The sequence below is a fragment of the Myxocyprinus asiaticus genome, chromosome 36 (genome assembly GCF_019703515.2).
Source record: "Myxocyprinus asiaticus isolate MX2 ecotype Aquarium Trade chromosome 36, UBuf_Myxa_2, whole genome shotgun sequence".
Classification (NCBI taxonomy): Eukaryota; Metazoa; Chordata; class Actinopteri; order Cypriniformes; family Catostomidae; genus Myxocyprinus; species Myxocyprinus asiaticus.
Window position 1 is genome coordinate 2,253,512 of NC_059379.1, and position 23,989 is coordinate 2,277,500.

Genomic DNA, 23,989 nt, shown 5'->3' on the forward strand with positions numbered 1-23,989 from the left:
TATAATGTACGCATTTCAATTTCATAACAAAAATTCCATCAAATTTGGGATTGTTTACCCCAAAATAAAATTCATCATTTACTCAACCTCATGTTGTTCTAAACCTGTATGACTTTATTTCTTTCATGGAACACAAAAGGAAAAAGAAAGAATGCCATATGGATTTGTATTAACAACATGGAAGTAAGTAAATGATGACAGTTTGTATTTGTTGGGTGAACTATCCCTTTAAGGGAACTTACTGGTTGATTTGTTCATCTCATCCAAAATGTCTCTTATCTCATCTCGCCCAACCCCCCTCCATCTGGACCGATATATAACAGACAAACCTTATAAAAACAACAACAACAAATAGTAAACTCTTCCACACATCTGTCAGCAGAAATGTCTGTAGTTGTATGACGGGTCAAGAATACAGCTGAAGTCTCTCTCATTAGTCCCGGCTCAGCTTTGAGCTCAAGGTGCGAGACGGGGGGAAAGCGAGAGACATTTCATTGGTGTGAAATGGACCCTTTAGTGCTGGAGAACGAGTGTTGTTTCTGTGTGGTTTGACCTACTGTAGTACTACGTCTGTGAAATCATGCATGATAGATTATGACTGCCATTAAAAGAGCAACTATTTTATATATATATATATATATATATATATATATATATAAATAATGTTACATATGTTACATGTTAGTATGTTGCTGTTTGGTTGCCAAGGTGTTGCTATGTGGTCACTAAGGTGTTAGGGGTGGTTGCTACTTATGCTATGTATACACTAGCAGGACAAATTTCTGTGTACGTTGTTCATAAAACCATTCTTGCTGATGTTTTGTATTGCATGGACCACTAGTGGAACAAACTTCTCTTTCAATCATTTGTAAAGCCATCCTTATGTAAATTGTTGCATTGAATGTGACACTTGCTGGACATTTTTCTGTTAAAATCATTAAAATAACCCTTTTTTACGTTAATTTTTGTAATGCATGCACCACTAACAGAACGAATTTCTCTGTAAATATTAGTAAAACCATTCTTACCTAAATTGTCGCATTGAATACGATACTTGCATGACAAATTTCTGAGTAGTTTGTTCGAAAAACCATTCTTGCATATTTTTTGTATTGCATGCACCACTAGCGGAAAAATTTCTCTGTCAGTTAATTGTAAAGCCATTTTTACATTAATTGTCGCATTGAATGCGACACTAGCAGGAAATGTTTCTGTTTAAATCATTAAAATAACCCTTTTTACTTTAATTTTTGAAATGAACGCACCACTAACAGAACAAATTTCTCTGTAAAACATTCGTAAAACCATTCTTGCATATATTGTTGCATTACATGCGATACTTGCAGGACAAACTCAGGAAAAGATTGTCCGTAAAACCATTCTTGCTGATTTTGTTTTAGTGTTGCGTGCACGCAATACAAAAATTAATGTAAAAAGTTTTTTTTTAACGATTTAAACAGAAAAATGTCCTGCTAGTATCGCATTCCTTGCGACAATTTATGTAAGGAGGGCTTTACAAATAACTGACAGAAATTTTTTCCGCTAGTGGTGCATGCAATACAAAAAATATGCAAGAATGGTTTTTCGAACAAACTACTCAGAAATTTGTCATGCAAGTATCGCATGTAATGCAACAATACATGCAAGAATGGTTTTACTAATGATTTACAGAGAAATTCGTTCTGCTAGTGGCACCACTATCAGAAATTGTTGTTTTCTGTAAATCATTCATAGAACCATTAAATTATTGTATGTGACAGTTCTGCTCGCGCTTCATGAATGAGTCCCATTGCTCAATGATTAATTGTTGGCAAACTTAAACAGAGCTGAATTTTTTGGTGAAACAATTGTTTATTGTTATTTATTGAATATTAGCTTCTTTAATAATATTAATATTATTATTATAAAGCCATTCTGCATCAAATTACTGTGATCAAATTTTGCTTATCAAATCATTAGACAGTCCAATGATGTGGTTGGAACTAATAAAGAAAAATTTGAAATGAGAAATGCTGCACACAGATGACAAAATAAATGAGGAAAAGGGTCCAAATAACCCCAGATTTATGATTATGTAATAACTTATTATGCAGAATTGTGAGACATGTTTATGGCTCTAAATCTGTGGTGAATAAAAAGCTTTTCATGACCCGTGTGCGCGTGCATGCATGCGTATGTTTGGATGTGTGTGTGTGTAGAAGGGAATCCTGGGAATCGCCATCATGCTGAACGGTTTGTGACAGCTGGCGTATCGCCCGTGGATTGAACGCATCACTGCTTTGCTCTGAATATCTATAATGGAAGCTGGAGTTCAAACATACGTAAACGGCCTGAATCTGGCATCTGGCCTGCTTAAGCGCCGCTCTTCTTTCACCCGATGATTTATCTGTCTCACCTGTCAGCCTTTGGCTCCCAGATTTAGATCACGAAGCGTTAAGATGATAATGGTCACGTCAAATGAAAAGTTAATTTTTCATTTTCTGTTAACATAAATAACAAATAACATAATGCTTGCTCTTCATTAACTTTGTGTAAGAAAATGTAGACATCCTTTATAACATTATTTAAAGCAATAAACCATGAGAAATGTGTGTATTGGTGGGGTGTTCTAGTTATGTCTCTGCTGTCCTGTTTTGGAGACTTTGTTTTGTTATTAACATTTTTATTGATTCGTAAATTAACACCACACACACACAAAAAAAAAACAACAACAACATATATATATATATATTGAATCAATCACTTTAAATATTAAACCCCACTATATCCCCTACCCCCCTACCAAACTCCCAGCCTGACCCCCCCACGAACACCCCTGTGGTCAATAGAATATTGACACACACACACAAAAAAAAACACAAAACTAAAACAACAACAACAAAATAAAATACAATAATCAAGTATAATAAAAAAACTAAAAAAAAAACCCTAAATTACTCCCTCCACCGCCCCTCCTCGAGATTCCCCCAAAAATGCTAAGTAATTGCCCCATTTCTTATTGTCCTTCTGCTCGACCCCTCCTCGAAGGCAGCCACACTCCCCATCTCCGCGCAGCACACCGGGAATGAGGGTGCTCCATCCGACTTCCAACTCCTTAAAAAAACCTGCCTACCAATCATTACACTGGTCAAAACCCAGTCCTTCATGTACTTATCCTCCAAATCCATGACCTCCCCATCTCCCAAAATACAGAGTCTGGGGCAGAACGAGACCTGAGTGCCCAACACATCACACACAAAACTTTGCACCTTCAGCCAAAATTCTTGGATCTTACGACACCCCCAAAAAACATGGGTGGTGTCTCCATCTTCAGAATAGCATCGTCAGCAGATGAGTGTGTCCTTAAGACCAAGCCTATACAACCTAGAGGGGGTCCAGTAAAATCTATGTAAAATCTTAAATTGCATATGGCGCACCCTTGCATCTCTAGATGCAGACTTTGTTTTTTAGAATCCTAGCCCACACCTCCTCCTCCAATAACAAATTTAAATCTTCCTCCCAAAATTGTTTGAGAGAATTTAAAGCTCCGTCCCCCAGACTCTGAATTAGCAGGGAATAATACACTGATGCCTCATAACCCTTCCCAAAAGCAGCAATCACCACTTCCAGAGTATCTGCTGCTCTAGGGGGATGCGTGCTACTCCCAAAAACAATGCAGAGCAGGTGGCGCAGCTGTAAATACTTATAAAATTGAGATCTGGGAATCCCAAAATGTTGAATCAAATTTTCAAAATGTCTCAATACTCCACTCTCATTTACAGTGCATCCGGAAAGTATTCACAGTGCTTCACTTTTTCCACATTTTGTTATGTTACAGCCTTATTCCAAAATGGATTAAATTCATTATTTTCCTCAAAATTCTACAAACAATACCCCATAATGACAACGTGAAAGAAGTTTGTTTGAAATCTTTGCAAATTTATTAAAAATAAAAATCACTTGTACATAAGTATTCACAGCCTTTGCCATGACACTCAAAATTGAGCTCAGGTGCATCCTGTTTCCACTGATCATCCTTGAGATGTTTCTACAACTTGATTGGAGTCCACCTGTGGTAAATTCAGTTGATTGGACATGATTTGGAAAGGCACACACCTGTCTATATAAGGTCCCACAGTTAACAGTGCATGTCAGAGCACAAACCAAGCCATGAAGTCCAAGGAATTGTCTGTAGACCTCCGAGACAGGATTGTATCGAGGCACAGATCTGGGGAAGGGTACAGAAAAATTTCTGCAGCATTGAAGGTCCCAATGAGCACAGTGGCCTCCATCATCCGTAAATGGAAGAAGTTTGGAACCACCAGAACTCTTCCTAGAGCTGGCCGCCCCGGCCAAACTGAGCGATCGGGGAAGAAGGGCCTTAGTCAGGGAGGTGACCAAGAACCCGATGGTCACTCTGACAGAGCTCCAGCATTTCTCTGTGGAGAGAGGAGAACCTTCCAGAAGAACAACCATCTCTGCAGCACTCCACCAATCAGGCCTGTATGGTAGAGTGGCCAGACGGAAGCCACTCCTCAGTAAAAGGCACATGACAGCCCGCCTGGAGTTTGCCAAAAGGCACCTGAAGGACTCTCAGACCATAAGAAACAAAATTCTCTGGTCTGATGAAACAAAGATTGAACTCTTTGGCCTGAATGGCAAGCGTCATGTCTGGAGGAAACCAGGCACCGCTCATCACCTGGCCAATACCATCCCTACAGTGAAGCATGGTGGTGGCAGCATCACGCTGTGGGGATGTTTTTCAGTGGCAGGAACTGGGAGACTAGTCAGGATCAAGGGAAAGATGAATGCAGCAATGTACAAAGACATCCTTGATGAAAACCTGCTCCAGAGCGCTCTGGATCTCAGACTGGGGTGAAGGTTCATCTTCCAACAGGACAACGACCCTAAGCACACAGCCAAGATAACAAAGGAGTGGCTACGGGACAACTCTGTGAATGTCCATGAGTGGCCCAGCTAGAGCCCAGACTTGAACCCGATTGAACATCTCTGGAGAGATCTGAAAATGGCTGTGCACCGACACTCCCCATCCAACCTGATGGAGCTTGAGAGGTCCTGCAAAGAAGAATGGGAGAAACTGCCCAAAAACAGGTGTGCCAAGCTTGTAGCATCATACTCAAAAAGACTTGAGGCTCTAATTGGTGCCAAAGGTGCTTCAACAAAGTATTGAGCAAAGGCTGTGAATACTTATGTACATGTGATTTTTTTTTTTTTTTTTTTTTTCGTTTTTATTTATTTTATTTTTTTTATAAATTTGCAAAGATTTCAAACAAACTTCTTTCACGTTGTCATTATGGCGTATTGTTTGTAGAATTTTGAGGAAAATAATGAATTTAATCCATTTTGGAATAAGGCTGTAACATAACAAAATGTGGAAAAAGTGAAGCGCTGTGAATACTTTCCGGATGCACTGTAGGTCACCAAGTGTAATAACCCCCCTCATAATCCAGTCTGACCAACAGAAAGGGGACTTATTAATGCATAGTTTAGGGTTCAGCCATATGCTCAAGGCTACGTTTAAATAAATATCCGAGTTAAACACTCTGGACACCTTTGTCCATATCGAGTGTACATGCGAGATACCAGGGTGTGACTTAACTTCTCCAAATAGTTTGCTAGAAAGGCTTTGCAGTGGCAAGATAGGGGCAAGAACTTCCTTTTCAATACAAAACCAGGGAGGGGCTCTCTCAGGTGGAAGCGACCAATGAGCCAAATGTCTGAGACTGATTGCATAATAATAAAAAAAAATATTAGGTAGGCCTAACCCACCTTTGTCAATCGGCCTATGTAACTTATTGAAATTTAACCTGGGACGCTTTCCATTCCAAATGAAGGACTTCGCTATGCTATCAAATTGCTTGAAATAAGAGAGGAGGACATCTACAGGGAGAGATTGTAGTAGGTAGTTGAATTTTGGAATACAATTCACTTTAATAACATTAACCTTCCCAATCATCGATGAATGTAATGAAGCACACCTACCCACATCGCTCAAAAACCTTTTTATTAAAGGATCAAAATGAACTCTAACTAAATCACATAAATTTTCTGGGAATAAAATACCCAAATACTTAATGCCCTGTTTGGGCCATTGAAAGGCGCCCGGTTGAAAAGCCGTTACTGGGCAGTATGTTGTCAGAGCCAAAGCTTCGGATTTAGACCAATTAGCCCTGTATCCCGAAAATATTGAAAAGGAATTAATAATTCTGTGGAGGCTAGGCATAGATCTAGTGGGGTCGGAAACGAATAACAAAATATCATCTGCAAAAAGCAGAAGCTTATGTGCCACACCTCCCACCATCACCCCTGGAAAATCATCCTCCTTTCTTATCGCGGCTGCTAATGGTTCCAGGACAAGACAGAACAATAATGGGGAAAGAGGGAAACCCTGCCGAGTGCCCCTATTCAGAGTAAATTAATCTGAAATTAATCAATTTGTTTGTACTGCCGCTACAGGGTGTCTATAAAGCAACTTAATCCATCTAATAAAAGTATTTCCGAACCCATATATTTCAAAAATCTTAAAAAGATAATCCCATTCTACCATATCAAATGCCTTTTCGGCTTCAAGTGAGATGGCAGCGACCAGAGTCTGATCATTCGCCACTGACCACATGATATTAATGAAATGCCTGATGTTTTTAGAAGAGCTGCGGCCCCGAATAAACCCCACCTGATCTATATGAATAAGAGATGTCATAACTTTACTTAATTGGTTAGCCAGAATTTTTGCCAAAATGTTTACATCTAGCTGGATCAGGGAAATTGGACGGTAACTTTTACACTCGCTTGGATCTTTGTCCTTTTTAAGAATCAGACTGATCCAGGCTTGTGTCATGGTTGGAGGAAGCTTTCCATTCTTTAATGATTCTGTATAAACTTCTAACAAAAGTGGAGCTAGTTCTGTAGCATAAGATCTAAAAAATTCAGCAGCAAAACCATCTGGCCCGGAGTCTTGCCTGTAGGCAAGGCCTTAATTACCTTGCCAAACTCCTCCAAGGTTATCTCAGAATCAAGAGAATTTTTTTTTTGCTCAGTCATCAGTTTAGGGAGTTTTAATGGTTCCACAAAATTTCTAATATCTTCATCAGTAGAAGAAGATGTGGGATTACAAAGATCAAGGTAGAATTCTTTAAAAGCATTATTAATATCAATGGCTGAGGTAAATATTTCACCACCAGCAGATTTCACTGAGGGAATGGTAGAAAAAGACTCTCTCTGCTTTATATATCTAGCCAAAAGCTTCCCTGCTTTGTCACCCTACTCAAAGTATGACTGTCTTGCCCTGAATAACCAAAACTCCACCTTCTGTGACAAAATAGTATTATATCTGTATTTCAATCGAGTCAATTCTCTGAGGCCATCAGATGACATTTGGCGCTTCAGCTCTGCCTCTGCACTTTTAATATTTCCTTCCAGCTCCACGAGTTCTCGTGCTTTGGATTTTTTGGTGAATGAGGCATACTGTATGATCCAACCCCTAAGAACCGCCTTAAGTGCCTCCCAAGTTGGTCTCCATATAAACATTGATTTCAGTCTTTAACGTTTGTTGGAAATTAGGATTTTGCAAAAGGGATACATTAAGGTGCCAATTATATGATTTCTTTTTCTCCATATGTGGCAACATCTCTAAACTCACACGGGCGTGATCTGAGACCAAGATATTTCCAATTGAGCAGTCAACAACAGATGAAATGAGGGACTTAGATATAATATTAAAAAAAAATCTATTCTAGAATACATTTTATGGACTGATGAAAAAAATGTATAGTCCCTACCAGATGGGTTCAAAAGTCTCCTAATATCTGCAAGACCAAGATTTTTACACATCCTGTGAAGCATCAGTGTTGCTCTAGGGGACTTACACACTTTTGCTTCACTATGATCAAGAACTGAGTACATCAATAGATTAAAGTCTCCTTCCAATATTATATCATGAGGGGTGCCAGCGGCTTGCAACATCCGTTCAAGATCTATAAAAAAGCCCTGATCATCAGCGTTTGGTGTGTAAATATTAGCCAAAATCAACCTTTGCCCCTGAATTTCTCCTAAAACAATAATGATTCTTCCTAATTTATCTTTAATCTGTTTGAGACATTTGAATTGTAGATGCTTACTTATCAGTGTATTGACTCCCCTGCTCTTACTTTAGCCAGCACTAAAGAAAACATGTCCACTCCATATCTTCCCAAATTTTTCCACTTCCTGCGGGGAGAGATGTGTTTCTTGAAGAAACACTTTATCATATTTTTTACGCTTAAGAAAAGAAATATCCTTCCTTCTTTTTATGGGGTGCCCCAACCCATTCACATTCCATGTGGAGAGAGATAATCCACTCATATTAACAACTGACAGAAAAATAAGTTGTGTGTCAAAAACAAGATTATAAAGACCACATTCCCCATTAGAGCAACAATAAAACCCTGAAACGTGCGCATTAACCCTGCGCACGACAGCGCCAACCGGCGTCAATCCCTCTAAACTCAGAAGGTCCATGTATGCCTACGAGAGCCCCCGCGACAAATTTGCCATCGGATTGCTCATGTCCGATGCTTCTGCACAAATTTTGTGAGGCAAAATGACATAACAGAAAATACTTTGTAAAACATACCCCAGCCAACAGCCAAATAAACACAAAGAATGTGTAGATTCATTCAAAGAACTGTCTTGAAGGTGTGTTCCTCCACAAAACAACTTCCAGCTGATATAAAGCCATTCAGTTTCCTTGGACAGACAAACAATTGTTCAGTGAGCCGGCTGTTATGAGTGCAGCAGATGACGTAATCATTCTAATGTCCCTTAAAAATACTCCACAAAAACAAACTCCAGCCACTAGGCGGAACCAGCACGAAAAGAAACAAAACAGGCATCCGATGATCAAGAGACAAATTCACTCGGAGGCCGCATAAAAGTACATCATGACTTACTCAGCCCATCAACTTTATAAAAGATGTCCATAATGTGAGCATGTAGATATTTTGCGGTTATCCATAGTGTTCATTCTCAATCTGGCTGGGAACTTCCGTCAATGCAAAAGTTTCTTGAAGGAGTCATGCCACAAAACAAACTCCAGCCACTAGGTGGAGCCTATGCAAAAAAAATTAAAAATGGCGCCCAGCTTCCTCAGACAATCGAGTCACTGAACAGCGAGTCAGTCCACTAATATAAGAAACATCAAATGGCTTACTCACTCCAATGTATTTATAAAGGAGAGTGCCTGTTTGGGACATGTAAATACTTTGCTGCCATCCCTGGTGTCTATTCTCAGTTTGGCCGGAAACATCAGTGCAAAAGCGATCTTCCGTTGATGTAAGAGTTTCTTACATTCCTTGAACTGATCGCGTTTCTCTCTTGTCGAACTCGCAAAGTCCGGGAACAAGAAAATATTGTGACTCTTCCAAGAAAGCTTTCCTTTGCTCCTCACCTGGCGCAACACAAGATCTTTATCGGTTGATCTCAGAAATCTGGCCAGGATTGATCGGGGCCTGTCTCCCTCAGCAGATCTGTGAGCTGGGACTCTGTGAGCTCGCTCGATTTCCAGTTTATGGCCTGTTATGTCGAGCAGACTCAGGAAGAGCTCGTCTAGGAATTTCACCATATCTCTGCCCTCTTCATGCTCAGGAATTCCAACAATTCTTATGTTATTCCTTCGGCTCATATTTTCAAAATATTCATGTTTTTCCAAAATGTGTTCCAAGTCTGTTTTGGACGCGGGCGGATTAGCGGATAATTCCCTTTCCGACGACTCCAGATAATCGATTCATTTCTCAACATCTGCGACTCTTATGACCAACTCAGAGAATTTTGTTTCCATCGCCGTAATCGATCGACGTATTACAGCGAGATCCTCCAAGTCAGCAACAACCTTTGTCAGCATCACCGACATGTTGGACAGTTGACGCTGAATATCTTCTCCCGACGCACCATCCAAATCGAGTCCCCGGCTCGCAGGCCTGTCAGAGGCCTCAGCTTGAACACGTAAGTGTCTTTTAATGTCTCCAGAGTCTGAGGATTTTTACTTTTTTGCCATGTTTACCTCAAAGAGCAAATATGTAACTGGGTGTATCGAATCTCACCGGATTATAACATGAAAATAATTAGAAAACTAGCAAAGTGCGCAGAGCTATTCGCTCACACGTCTGCTTCTCGCATGGCGTCACGTGTCACCACCCCCCCAAACTGATCTAGATTCAGTGATGTTCACAGGTATTTCTAGAACTGGGGATCACAGAACTGTTTGTTTGTCAGAATGAGTTTGTTTGTGTAGCTCGACTGGTAGAGCATGTTACTAGCAATAACCAGGCCATGGGTTGGATTCACAGGGAAAATGCATACTGATTAAATGTACCTGTACCTTTCGTAAACATACCTTTTTTTGGAAGTGGCCCGTCTCTGGTAAATGTACTATAAATCCTATTTACACATTTTATTGATTTATGAACAGCTAAATATTACACGTATGGGCAGTTATCGATGAAAGGCGGCAGAACAAATCTTATCACACATAACTTCTGTAATAGCAAAAAACAAAAAACAAACACAAATTAAAATTTGAACATTAAAACATGAACAGTCTCTTCTCTTTAGATTCCGAAGTGGAGCCACAATATGCATTTTCCGGGGTTCCTTTCGTGATTTTGATTTAGTTGTGCGTATCGATTCGCTAAATGAATCCTTCTGTGTGCATTTTTTCAGTTTATTAATTAGTCTATTAATAAAGTATAATTACTCCCCTGGTTTTCCAAACCCATATGACTTTCCTCCTCCTGTGGGAGTCAAAAGGAGATGTTTAGCAGAATGGTCACGCTGCTGTTTGTCATAAAAAGATGTGTTGCGGCAGGTTTGATGTTCATGATACCAAACGACGGCATTGGTTATCGCATGTCTCGTGATCAATCGCAACATGACATATTTGAATATAGAAAAGCACAAATGAGATTTAAGAGCTACGACAAAGGACGATTAATGTTAGCTCTGTCCTTTATTACTTTTTGGTAAATCTCCTGATTAATTATTTATTTGTCTCCACATTTATTCTATTTTTAATTGAAACAATTTTTATTGGACTAAGGATGCAGTGACCATATTAGTATCGTCTGATATTACGAATTTTTTTAAATTATTGACATTATTAATATTGGCTATTTTATTGTCCCTATTTGATTTTTGATTTTGGATGTTTTAAATTAAATCGTTTATTTTTATTTTTATTTTTTATTTTATTTCAAGCATCCAAAATCAGAAAGGGACAGTTTATTTTACCACTGGTTTACTCCAAACTTACTATTGTTGTTTTACTTTGTTACCTGTTTATACTGCTTTGGAAATATAAATGTGCAGTTTTCATCACATCAGTGAAGCACACTAAATTGAAATTAAACAGAAATTGACAGAGAGAATAGAGAGTAGTAATTGGTCGTGTCTTGGTTGTCTCTGTTTGAGATAAGTTGTCAGCACTGGTTAACTTTGCTTCTATAATGGGGCATCAAAATCATTTTAGGTTGAACAAAATGTCATGTTAGGGAGACCTAACAATTTTTTTTTATTAATTCTTAAATCTTGGTGTATCCATGAACATGAATGCTAAGTTAGGCCTAAGAAATAGAACATTCAGGATATATCATAAATGGACACACATGTTTTTGGGATGAAATTTATTTGTATTTTTTCTTCTCAAATCATCAAACAATCATGCTTCCATATTTGAGTCGTTTTTGACACCTCTGCTATAATATAAAAATTGCAATCAGTTATGAAAACACATTTGAGCTGTTTCTACTTTTGTATTTAGCAGACTGAATGAAATACTGCTGAGATCTTTGTGTGTGTGTGTGTGTTTCATCTTAAATCTCAGAGCTTTCTGCTTTCATTTATCATTTATAAAGGAGAGTAACGATGACTAACAATGTCTGTCCAGCACAAAACACTTTAATAGACATGAGCTCTGTGACATTTCACTCTCTTTACTGCAGCCTCTCATTTACAGAGAGCTGTGAGGAAGATGATGGCGATGAAGAGGTGTTTGAATAATTCACTAACCTGCTGTAAATACCTCTCTCTCTCTCTCTCTCTCTCTCTCTCTCTCTCTCTCTGTGTGTGTGTGTCTCTGTCTCTCGCTCCATTCCTCCCATGTCTTGTTGACAGATGAGGGAGGTGAGGGGAAGTTCAGACTCCCTGGTGACTGTGTATCTGCCTTATTCAACTCATTCAACTCTGTGACATTTACGATAGAAACGAGCAGAATGGTCTCGATCTGACAGATATCGATCTGTTGTCATTGTCCCAGTAATGAGCTTAACCTTTATTAGCTAAAGACTAGTGTCGCATAGCTTTTCGACTAACACCATAAAGCCTGGTCAACTTTGTAGATTTTTCTGTCCAAGAACTGCCCACTTAGACAAGAAGAGACCATCTGACTGACATGGAAAGCAACCAGAAATCTTCTGTCAATGTTTTAACTGGAACAGCTGCTATTATAAGTTTAATAATAATGCAAATGTTGACAGTGATGATTTCCACTTAAACATCATAGGGTAACTCTGTCTCAACTCAACTAGAGGTTCCCGGTTCGGTTTAGTATTTGATGTATTTTTTTTTTTTTTATACTGGTAAAAGAAATGCATAAATAATGATGAAAGCCAAAATATGAAATGCCACGGATCAATATTTAATGAGTAGTCCATTATTTTGTAGAGGGGCATCAAAACAAAATCTTTGTCTATGATTTTGAAGGAAAACTAGAGGTTAAAAAAACAACCCTAGAAAGGTGTCAGCACTGTGATTTTATTTGTACACAGAGATAGGTAGATCTATTACTAAACTCAGTTGACTTCAGCAGCTCTTGTTGCATTATATGCCAATGGTGTGAGTCCGAATATGGAAAAAATACTTTTTTTTTTTGTGTGTTGTTTTTCCAAAGTTGGAGTGTCTATAACTCCAGAAGTATTAAAGATATCTGAAAATCCTTTTAGGTGCTGGTTCAGAACAAACTTTACTTGTTGTATGTTCATTTTTAAGGCCCTATATGGTTACTTTCCAAAGATATGGGGCTCTCAATGCAGCTTCCATTTTTCAATGGTCGAAAACCAAATGTGGGTCAAATGGTATGAGGCTAATTTACACATGGAGCCACATCGAGAGCCCCATATCTTTGGGATTTAACCATATAGGGCCTTAAAAAAAAGAACACAAAAAGTAAGTTTTGATCTGAACCAGAATATAAAAGGATATTCAGATATCTTTAATACTTCTGGAGTTATAGACACACCAACTTTAGAAAAACAACATAAAAAAAGTGTTTTTTCCCATTTTTGGAATCACACCATTTGCAGATAATTCAACAAGAGCTGCTGAAGTCAACTGATTTTAGTAAAAGATCTACCTATCTCTGTGTAAAAATAAAATCACAGTGCTGACACCTTTCTAGGGTTATTTTTTTACCTGTAGTTTTGCTCCAAAATCACAGGTGAAAATTGTCATTTTGACCCCTTCTACATAATTATTAATAATTGATAATTTTTTTCTGTCATCAAGGAGGTGATTCCATTTTAAAGAACATTTTATATGACAAGAATGATGGTGAGCGACTGTTAATGTGCTACACGGCTTTTGCTGTTGCTCATCGTCTCTGTTTATATCAGCGTCCTTGTTTCCTCTCACATACAGTGAAACAGTCGGTGAAAGCATGAATCTTATTTCTGCATGTGGTGTTTTCATTCTTGAGGGCGCTCTTGCGTTGGTGCATTCTTAAATGATGATATGCGTCATTGCTGTTCTGCACCTTTTCAACGCTGTAACTTTTAAATAAATGAATATGCATGTGGTGTCGTTTAAGGAAGTATTTTAATAAAAGAGTATAGCAGACTTCCAGAAATATGCTCTGGTCGAGCTCGGACACTTCAACTTTGTTACTTATAACTTGTTTGAAAATGTACTGCATTGTAGGACTGACCCATATACAGTTTGAAGTTGGTTTTCAGAAGCTTGGCCGCTGATGGTTAATGAAATGAGGGGTGACCTCTGACCTCTGTAGCTACTGATACTGCCGCTGTAGTAAATGGTTTGTCTTGGTTGTGTCTTTATTCAGTGTGTGTGTCTGATCAGATCTGATCTGCCTCTCCTCTTCCGCTGTTGTCAAATAAGCAAGATATCAGACAGAGATTAGAAATCAAACCAGGTTTCACTTTCAGACAGCTAGATCAGATCTCAATCAGTTAATCAGACATGTTAGACATAAAACTCGAGCTCAAACATATACTACATTATAAATGACATCAATACATGGGATTTCTGAAGTATGCATATGAAGTATGCAATATTTCAGATTCACACACACATTTATGTATGTATGTATATATATTATTTATAAAATATTTGGGAATAAATGGGAATTTAATGTGGGGAAAAAAACCCAGAATAATATGGAGTTTCTTCATCTTAAGGCACTTTTTGCATCTACATTTATGCATTTGGCAGACGCTTTTATCCAAAGTGACTTACAGTGCCCTTATAACAGGGACAACCCCCCTGGAACAACCTGGAATTAAGTGCCTTGCTCAATGACACAATGGTGATGGCTGTGGGGATCGAACCAACAACCTTCTTCTTACCTGTTCAGTGCTTTAGTCCACTACGCCACCACCACTCCAGAAAGTAAAGCCTCGTTGAATCTTTTTTCACTCTCTTTATCACATTTAAACATTTGACTGCGAACAATGTCCATCAGTTTGTGTTCATGCATCGCAGGAGATTTATGTCATTCAAGTCATGAAAATTCATTTCTTGCACATCTCAAATTCTGTATTGTGTTTAATAGAATTCTGTGCTGGAAATGACATTTAAAAAATAAAACAATTTTATCCCCTTTTCTCCCAATTTGGAATGCCCAATTCACACTACTTAGCAGGTCCTCGTGGTGGCGCGGTTACTCGCCTCAATCCGGGTGGCGGAGGAGAAGTCTCGGTTGCCTCCGCTTCTGAGACCGTCAATCTGCGCATCTTATCACGTGACTCATTGTGCATGACACCGCGGAGACTCACAGCATGTGGAGGCTCATGCTACTCTCCACGATCCACGCACAACTCACCACACGCCCCATTGAGAGCGAGAACCACTAATCATGACCACGAGGAGGTTACCCCATGTGACTCTACCCTCCCTAGCAACCGGGCCAATTTGGTTGCTTATGAGACCCGGCTGGAGTCACTCAGCACGCCCTGGATTCGAGTTGCTATTTAAGATAATAATCATATTTTATTTTATATATTTAATATTAACTAACATTATTAGTTGTTTATTAGTTATTAATTATATATTAATAGTATCTCATATATTATGTAATATTTATAATGAATTGTATTTTCACAGTTTTTGCATAATTTGGCAAAATGACAGCTTGATTGGAAATGACGCCCAATAATAAGTGATATTTCTCTTGATTTTTCTTTGTTTTGTCTCATATTTCATCTCAAGCGTGCTCTTCAATGACACTTTTGTCCACTTGGTTATCAAGTACACTAACTTAAAGCAAACAAGTGGCTAATAAATGTTATTGCATGGACAAACAGTTCAGTGTGGTCGACCGATATGTGGGTTTTAAATGACTAATGCCAATAACGATAACAGGGCATCACCAGAACTAACCACGTGGCCATTTTTAAGCATTTATTGGAGTAACAAGGGTGTGTGCGAGAGAAATCAGATGTGTGACCAGACTTTAAGTTGGTACTCAAAAGTCTGGCTATGTGAGATTAGGTTTCATCAGACCCGTTTGAGGAACTTCAACCCCTGAATCATGATTTACATTCGCAGATAAGCTGAACATGTCAGATATGTTTCTGTCAGGTTGGTCCAGTTGGTTGCTGGTTTGTTGTGTTTGTTGAGCTCACATCAGCTGCTCCCTCTGCTGGTCACATGAGGCATGAGTGCCGCCCATTACCATGGCAACAGATGTGTCAAAGCATGAACAGCATGATTCAGACAACACAACCTTCTGAGAGAAAGAAAGGCGATCGTCAGGCCGTCATCTCTCTCTTTGTGTCCTTTAATCATTCGTTTGAAGAAATGTTTGACCTGGACTCAGAACCAGGACAGGTGTGTGTGTGTGTGTGTGTGTGTGTGTGTGTGTGGCTATTAAAAATACATGTGTGTGTGTGTGTGTGTATTCTCAGTATGAGCGACTCTGTGGTTTAGAGACAATATCATTTCCCCTCATGGAAAATAATCTACCTCATTCAAAATGCATGAGGGACACAGTGAAATGAAGAGTAGGTCAGCGGCATTTCCTTCAGCTGGAACGCACCTGTTTATTCACAGACACTTTAGTGAGACCTGCTGTGTTTGCTTTGAAAGGGATTCAGACAAAAATGAAAATTCTGTTATTTACACTCACTCGTGTTGTCCCAAAAGAAGCTGTTTTTTTTGTTTTGTTTTTTTGGTCAAAATTGAAAGTGAGTGGGTGCTGCAGAGTTCCACAAAGGGCAAGAAAAAAAACAGCATTAAAGCAAACATATTCAGTAAAGTAGTCCATACGACTCAAAGCTTTCATGGCTTTGGAAGTTCCCATTCACTTTCATTTATGGAAAAGAAGTCATTTATGGATAGAAAGTCTTATGGCTTTGGAGCAACATGAGGGTCAGTTTTCATTTCTGAAGGTCAATTCTGTGGTTACTGTAATTTAAAAAAATAAAATAAAATACCACAGTTAATTTTTGGTTACTATAGTAAAATCAAGGTTAATTTTGTGGTTACTGTAGTAAAAATAAAATAAAAAATACCACAGTTAATTTTTAGTTACTATAGTAAAATCAAGGTTAATTATGTGGTTACTGTAGTTAAAAAAATAAAATACAAATACCACAGTTAATTTTTAGTTACTATAGTAAAATCAAGGTTAATTTGTGGTTACTGTAGTAAAAGAAAAAAAATAAAATACCACAGTTAATGTTTAGTTACTATAGTAAAATCAAGGTTAATTATGTGGTTACTGTAGTTAAAAAAATAAAATAAAAATACCACAGTTAATTTTTAGTTACTATAGTAAAATCAAGGTTAATTATGTGGTTACTGTAGTTAAAAAAATAAAATAAAAATACCACAGTTAATTTTTAGTTACTATAGTAAAATCAAGGTTAATTTTGTGGTTACTGTAGTAAAAAAAAAAAAAAATACCACAGTTAATTTTTGGTTACTATAGTAAAATCAAGGTTAATTTTGTGGTTACTGTAGTTTAAAAAAATAAATAAAATAAAAATACCACAGTTAATTTTTAGTTACTATAGTAAAATCAAGGTTAATTTTGTGGTTACTGTAGTAAAAAAATAAAATAAAAATACCACAGTTAATTTTTAGTTACTATAGTAAGATCAAGGTTAATTTTGTGGTTACTGTAGTAAAAAATAAAATAAAAATACCACAGTTAATTTTTAGTTACTATAGTAAAATCAAGGTTAATTATGTGGTTACTGTAGTTAAAAAAAAAAAAAAATACCACAGTTAATGTTTAGTTACTATAGTAAAATCAAGGTTAATTTTGTGGTTACTGTAGTAAAAAAATAAAATAAAAATACCACAGTTAATTTTTAGTTACTATAGTAAAATCAAGGTTAATTTTGTGGTTACTGTAGTTAAAAATAAAATAAAAATACCACAGTTAATGTTTAGTTACTATAGTAAAATCAAGGTTAATTTTGTGGTTACTGTAGTAAAAAAATAAAATAAAAATACCACAGTTAATTTTTAGTTACTATAGTAAAATCAAGGTTAATTTTGTGGTTACTGTAGTAAAAAATAAAAAAAATACCACAGTTAATTTTTGGTTACTATAGTAAAATCAAGGTTAATTTTGTGGTTACTGTAGTTTAAAAAAATAAATAAAATAAAAATACCACAGTTAATTTTTAGTTACTATAGTAAAATCAAGGTCAATTTTGTGGTTACTGTAGTTTAAAAAAATAAATAAAATAAAAATACCACAGTTAATTTTTAGTTACTATAGTAAAATCAAGGTCAATTTTGTGGTTACTGTAGTTTAAAAAAATAAATAAAATAAAAATACCACATTTAATTTTTGGTTACTATAGTAAAATCAAGGTTAATTTTGTGGTTACTGTAGTTTAAAAAAATAAAAATACCACAGTTAATTTTTAATTACTATAGTAAAATCAAGGTTAATTTTGTGGTTACTGTGACCCAAAACATTATATTTTTTTTTAAGATGTAATAATCAAAACATTAACTATGCTTTTACAACAGTAACAATAGTTTGAAACCATGGGGTTTGTCATAAAATCACAGTAACCACAAAAATGAACCATTTTACTATAGTAACCAAAGATTAACTGCTGTATTTCTTTATTGAATTTTTTGTAAAAACCACCGTAACCATTTTTTTTTTTTTTTTTTTTTTTTGTGGTTACTGTAGTTTGCGTAAGTTGTTGAAAGGTCAAAGGTAAAATAGCCATAACTGGTTCTTCAAATATGAGTCATATTTGCCAAGTAAAATCATGGATGGAAGACTTTGTTTAAATAGTTATTGTAAAAATGAACACTTTCTTTCTTATGTGTTTGCTCAGAATGTCACAAAGCCTGGTTCCAATTCCAAAACAAACACGATGTGGTGTTTATAGTGTATTCTTTACCAAAATCAGGTCAAAAGTGACCCGAAGACAAAAAGGAGTGTTGAATTAATATTTCTTCTCTATTGTGTTTCTCAGGTAGTGCTGGTGTTTGCTCTGAGCATTGGCGCTCTCGTCATTTACTTCATCGACTCATCCGAGTGAGTATACGTCTGGTTTTATTTCTATATGTGTTGTCAGATACATACATGGATGCCATCGTGGCGACTGGGGCAGAAGGAATCAGCCTTTGGGCTGTGACAGACAGACAGAGTTTAGAACGTCCCCATTGAACACACACAGTTTGAGGGGTCACACAGACTCTTCAGCTGACGTCATAAAAACATCACGCACATCAGTGAGCTCATAAAGGTGAAAAGCATTATGACACAACCTGTTTATGCCACAAGCATGATGTCAGGACAAAAAGAGAGAGACAGACAATGAATGCCAAAATATTAAATGCCATGGATGAACATTAACGCAGCAATCCATTATTTTGTCGAGGAGGGTCAAAATGAAAATTTTTTCATCTTTGATTTTTTTTTAATTTCTAGTTTTAACATTTGTTGTATTTATACTTCAGATCTTTGTTTTGCTGGACAAGAAAAACAAGCTTCATACCATGCGACCCACGTTTGGTTTTCGACCATTGAAAATGGGCAATGGGTATCGTGATTTACAGATAGAGCCACATTGAGAGCCCCATATCTCTTGGGTTTAACCAGATAGGACCTTAAAAATTAAGACACGAGAAGGAAAGTTTGTTCAGAACCAGAATGTAAAAGGATATTAAAATATCTTTAAAACTTCTGGAGTTATAGGCACTCCAACTTTGGAAAAACAACAAAAAAAGTGCTTTTTTGGAGGTGCTGAAGTCAACCGATTTTAGGAATAGACCTAACTATCTCTGTTTAAAAATAAAATAAAAGGTTGGGTTTTTTTACCTGTAGTTTTGCTCCAGAATCATAGGCGAAAATTGTCATTTTTTTTAATTGTCCCTATCTAAAAATAATAGCTAAATATTTATCCATGGCTTTTAATATTCAGGCATTTGCCATCATTTATGTGTATCTTTCTTCAGAAAAAATATTAACAAAATCAGAAATTTGACATGGTATAACCCCACCGTATGCTGTCATTGTATGGAAAAGCACAGCATAAACCTTCTTCGAAACATTTCCTTTTTTTGTTCCAAGGAAGGAAGAAATTAATGTGGGTTTGGAACAACATAAGGGTGAATAAATAAGTACAGAATTGTTATTTTTAGGTGAATGATTCCTTTAATGGATGACTATACTGAGTCTGTTTTACATTGAGATTCAGTGCTACAGAGATGCAGAACTAAGCTCGCTGTTTATCTGGCAAATAAAGTCCCTTATGTTGTTCTGCCATTGTCCAGACTGACAGCACACGCTCTAATGTCGTTCACGGGCCTGCAGCACAAGCGTGACCGAATGCATCGCTGCAGGTTTATAGCGCCCAGGACAATAAAACTGTACTGGCCAGAACGCCAGAGTCCCAAATGAAATTGCTAAATCCACCATGATGCATTTATGAGGAAAAGGATAAGGCGCACTTCCTGTGTCAACAGGTCTGTTTGGAGCAGGATGGCGTGTGTGTGTGTGTGTGTGTGTGTGTGTGTGTGTGTGTGTGTGTGTGTGTGTGTGTGTGTGTGTGTGTGTGTCTGTCTGATACTGAACAGGAAGTTCTGTTTTGTAGATATGGAGCAGAACGACTAGGTCATGGCATAATTTACTGTAACATTTTTGAGCATTTGATATTGCTCCAGTTATTTATAATACTGAAATTACAAATAAACATTCACATCATATTTCTGCATGTGTTAGATGCTTTCTGACTAAATATACAGGAGGAAATCAACTGAAGAACTTTATAATGTTTACTAAGCATGTCATCTTTGTAAGATGTGTAATGTGCAAGATTCTGTTGCCAGTAAGCTGTTATAGACCAAACCGATTCATTGTCATGCTGAATGATACAGTATGTGTAGTCATGCAGTTTGGTTTTAGTGTTCTTTGAGAGCAAACTTAAAGGGACAGTTCATCCAAAATTGGAAATTTTATACCATTCTAAACCTGTATGACTTTCTTCTTTGGAGCACAAAAGGAGATATTAAGCTGCCCTGTTCCGTCTAATGAAAGTGAATGCGGACAGTGTTTCTGCAGTGTTTTGAAGTGAACATGATAGATTTGTGAGAAACACAGCAAAATCTCTGTCCTTATTCACTGAAAATCTTCCCTTCATGACATGTTGCAACAGGTTTGATGCCAGGAATGCCAAACATCTTTGATTCTTGTTTGTTATACCTACATAATAAGAATATGTGGAAATGCACAAGAGATTTGAGAGCTACAATGAAAGATTTTCGATGGTACTGTTCCTCCCGATAAGCGATCGTATGACTTCAGAAGACTTGGAATATAGTGCATAAGTCATGTTGACTACTTTTATGATGCATTTATGGTGTGATTTTGACATTTGTGAAGTTTTGAACAGCATCCATTCACATTCATTGTTTTTTTTTTTTTTTTTAAATGTAAACGTTCTACTTAATGTGACACTTTGTGTTCCATGCTAGAAAGAAAGACAAACAGATTTGGAATGGTATGAATAAATGATGACAGAATATTAATTTTTTGGTTGGATTATTGGGTGATTCTCATCAAAATGTCCTGGTCATATTTAGTCGCAAATCAATACAAAAAATATAAAATTACATTTTTGTATAAAGAAAATTAAGCCTACATTCCCACCGGAATGACAATATTTTCAGGACACTTAAGCAAAATTAACCCCACCCAATTTTCATTACCACGACACTTCTTTTTTTTTTTTTTCTCCCCAATTTGGAATGCCCAATTCCCAATGCGCTCTAAGTCCTTGTGGTGGCGTAGTGACTCGCCTCACTCTGGGTGGTGGAGGAAGAATCTCAGTTGCCTCCGCGTCTGAGACCGTCAATCCGCGCATCTTATCACGTGGCTTGTTGAGCGCGTTACCACGGAGACGTAGCACGTGTGGAGGCTTCACGCTATTCTCCACGGCATCCACTCACAACTCACCACGCGCCCCACCGAGAGCGAGAACCACATTATAGCGACCACGAGGAGGTTACCCCATGTGACTCTACCCTCCCTAGCAACCGGGCCAATTTGGTTGCTTAGGAGACCTGGCTGGAGTCACTCAGCATGCCCTGGATTCAGCGTCTTTACTCGATGAGCTACCCAGACCCCTCTGTAATATTTCTTGACGTTTTGTTTACTATTCACATTGTTTTCAACGAGGATTCTCAATACCGTAACACAGTCATTTTAAAAAGATGCTGTTGAACAATTATATTTTAAAATTAAAATCTGTGAAAATAAAATGCAGTACCAAGGGAGTACTGCTCCGATGAATAAATACTTTACAGTTAAAAATCTGTTTTGTTTTTAACGTTGCAGTAATAAGAAAAAAGATTGGGGGGACTGCACTGTGCATAAAAATGTGCATGACTGTCGTGTAAATAGTGTCTAAATGTAAAAATTCATTATGTTCCTAAAAAAGATATTTTTTAATGCAAAATGCATTTTTTTATTATTATTATTTATTTACTTTTGCATATTTTATTTTGGAGTTAAATTGGACCATGTCATTTTCTTTATAGGTTTCGTGACAATCAACCCATTACTTTTATTATATCACTAATAATTGTGTGAATGACAAAAGGAGAATACAGTATTATGCAGAGATGTTATCGCTGTTGTGGAAATATTTGCAGATTGATGCAGCTTTTATTGCTGTTAGTTTGATCGTAGCAGATGCACACCACACACGCTGTATGTAAAGCTCTGTGTGGTCTGTGACCCGACACTCCTGAGAAGTATTACTTACGTTAAACGTCTCTTAATTACAGCAGGGGTTCAGTATCCGTTCACTCGCAGTGCAATTCCCTTACCCGCTGGAACACAACTGTGCAAACAGAGCGGGATAGAGTTGCGTTGTCAGTTCAGCACCTGCTCTTAAAGTACTTTAAGGTTTCACAGCACACTGTCCTCTCTCAGATCCTTTTATGACCGAGAACGTCTTTTGTTTGTGAGTCAAACTTGTTCTTACCTGATCCACATGAACGACATTCTCAATTAGAAAGTTTGACATGGCTGCAGAAGGAATGAATCTATGAATCTTGAACCTTTTGAATGCTTTTCAGGCCAATTCTTTTTAATCTTCTACACAAAACATACAGTGCGACCAGTGTAGTCCGATTCCCGAACTAATGACTCTTTTGAATCTTGAATCTTTTGAATCCTTTTAAAGCCGATTCTTTTGAATCTTCAACACAAAACATACAGTGCGACCAGTGTAGTCAGATTCCAGAACTAATGACTCTTTTGAATCTTGAATCTTTTGAATCATTTGGAGCGTATTCTTTTGAATCTTCAACACAAAACATACAGTGCGACCAGTGCGGTCCGATTCCAGAACTAATGACTCTTTTGAATCTTGAATCTTTTGAATCATTTGGAGCGTATTCTTTTGAATCTTCAACACAAAACATACAGTGCGACCAGTGCGGTCCGATTCCAGAACTAATGACTCTTTTGAATCTTGAATCTTTTGAATCATTTGGAGCGTATTCTTTTGAATCTTCAACACAAAACATACAGTGCGACCAGTGCGGTCCGATTCCAGAACTAATGACTCTTTTGAATCTTGAATCTTTTGAATCATTTGGAGCGTATTCTTTTGAATCTTCAACACAAAACATACAGTGCGACCAGTGCAGTCAGATTCCAGAACTAATGACTCTTTTGAATCTTGAATCTTTTGAATCATTTGGAGCGTATTTTTTTGAATCTTCAACACAAAACATACAGTGCGACCAATGCGGTCCGATTCCAGAACTAATGACTCTTTTGAATCTTGAATCTTTTGAATCATTTGGAGCGTATTTTTTTGAATCTTCAACACAAAACATACAGTGCGACCAATGCGGTCCGATTCCAGAACTAATGACTCTTTTGAATCTTGAATCTTTTGAATCATTTGGAGCGTATTCTTTTGAATCTTCAACACAAAACATACAGTGCGACCAGTGCGGTCCGATTCCAGAACTAATGACTCTTTTGAATCTTGAATCTTTTGAATCATTTGGAGCGTATTCTTTTGAATCTTCAACACAAAACATACAGTGCGACCAGTGCAGTCCGATTCCAGAACTAATGACTCTTTTGAATCTTGAAACTTTTGAATCCTTTTAAAGCCGATTCTTTTGAATCTTCAACACAAAACATACAGTGTGACCAGTGTAGTCCGATTCCCGAACGAATGACTCTGGATCTTTTCAGTCTACAGTGTGGAACACGCAGCGTCGC

The 23,989-nt window shown here is 37.3% G+C and overlaps 1 protein-coding gene across 5 annotated transcripts in view; it reads left to right on the forward strand.

The window, feature by feature from the left end:
* The window catches only part of LOC127426643 (calcium-activated potassium channel subunit alpha-1-like), a 120,580-nt gene that overhangs the window by 37,807 nt on the left and 58,784 nt on the right, over nt 1-23,989 (forward strand). For all 5 annotated transcript variants that reach the window (XM_051673581.1, XM_051673578.1, XM_051673579.1 and 2 more), the window contains exon 3: nt 18,714-18,775. In XM_051673581.1, the coding sequence (XP_051529541.1) occupies nt 18,714-18,775 (62 nt within the window). The remainder of the gene's footprint in view (nt 1-18,713; nt 18,776-23,989) is intronic.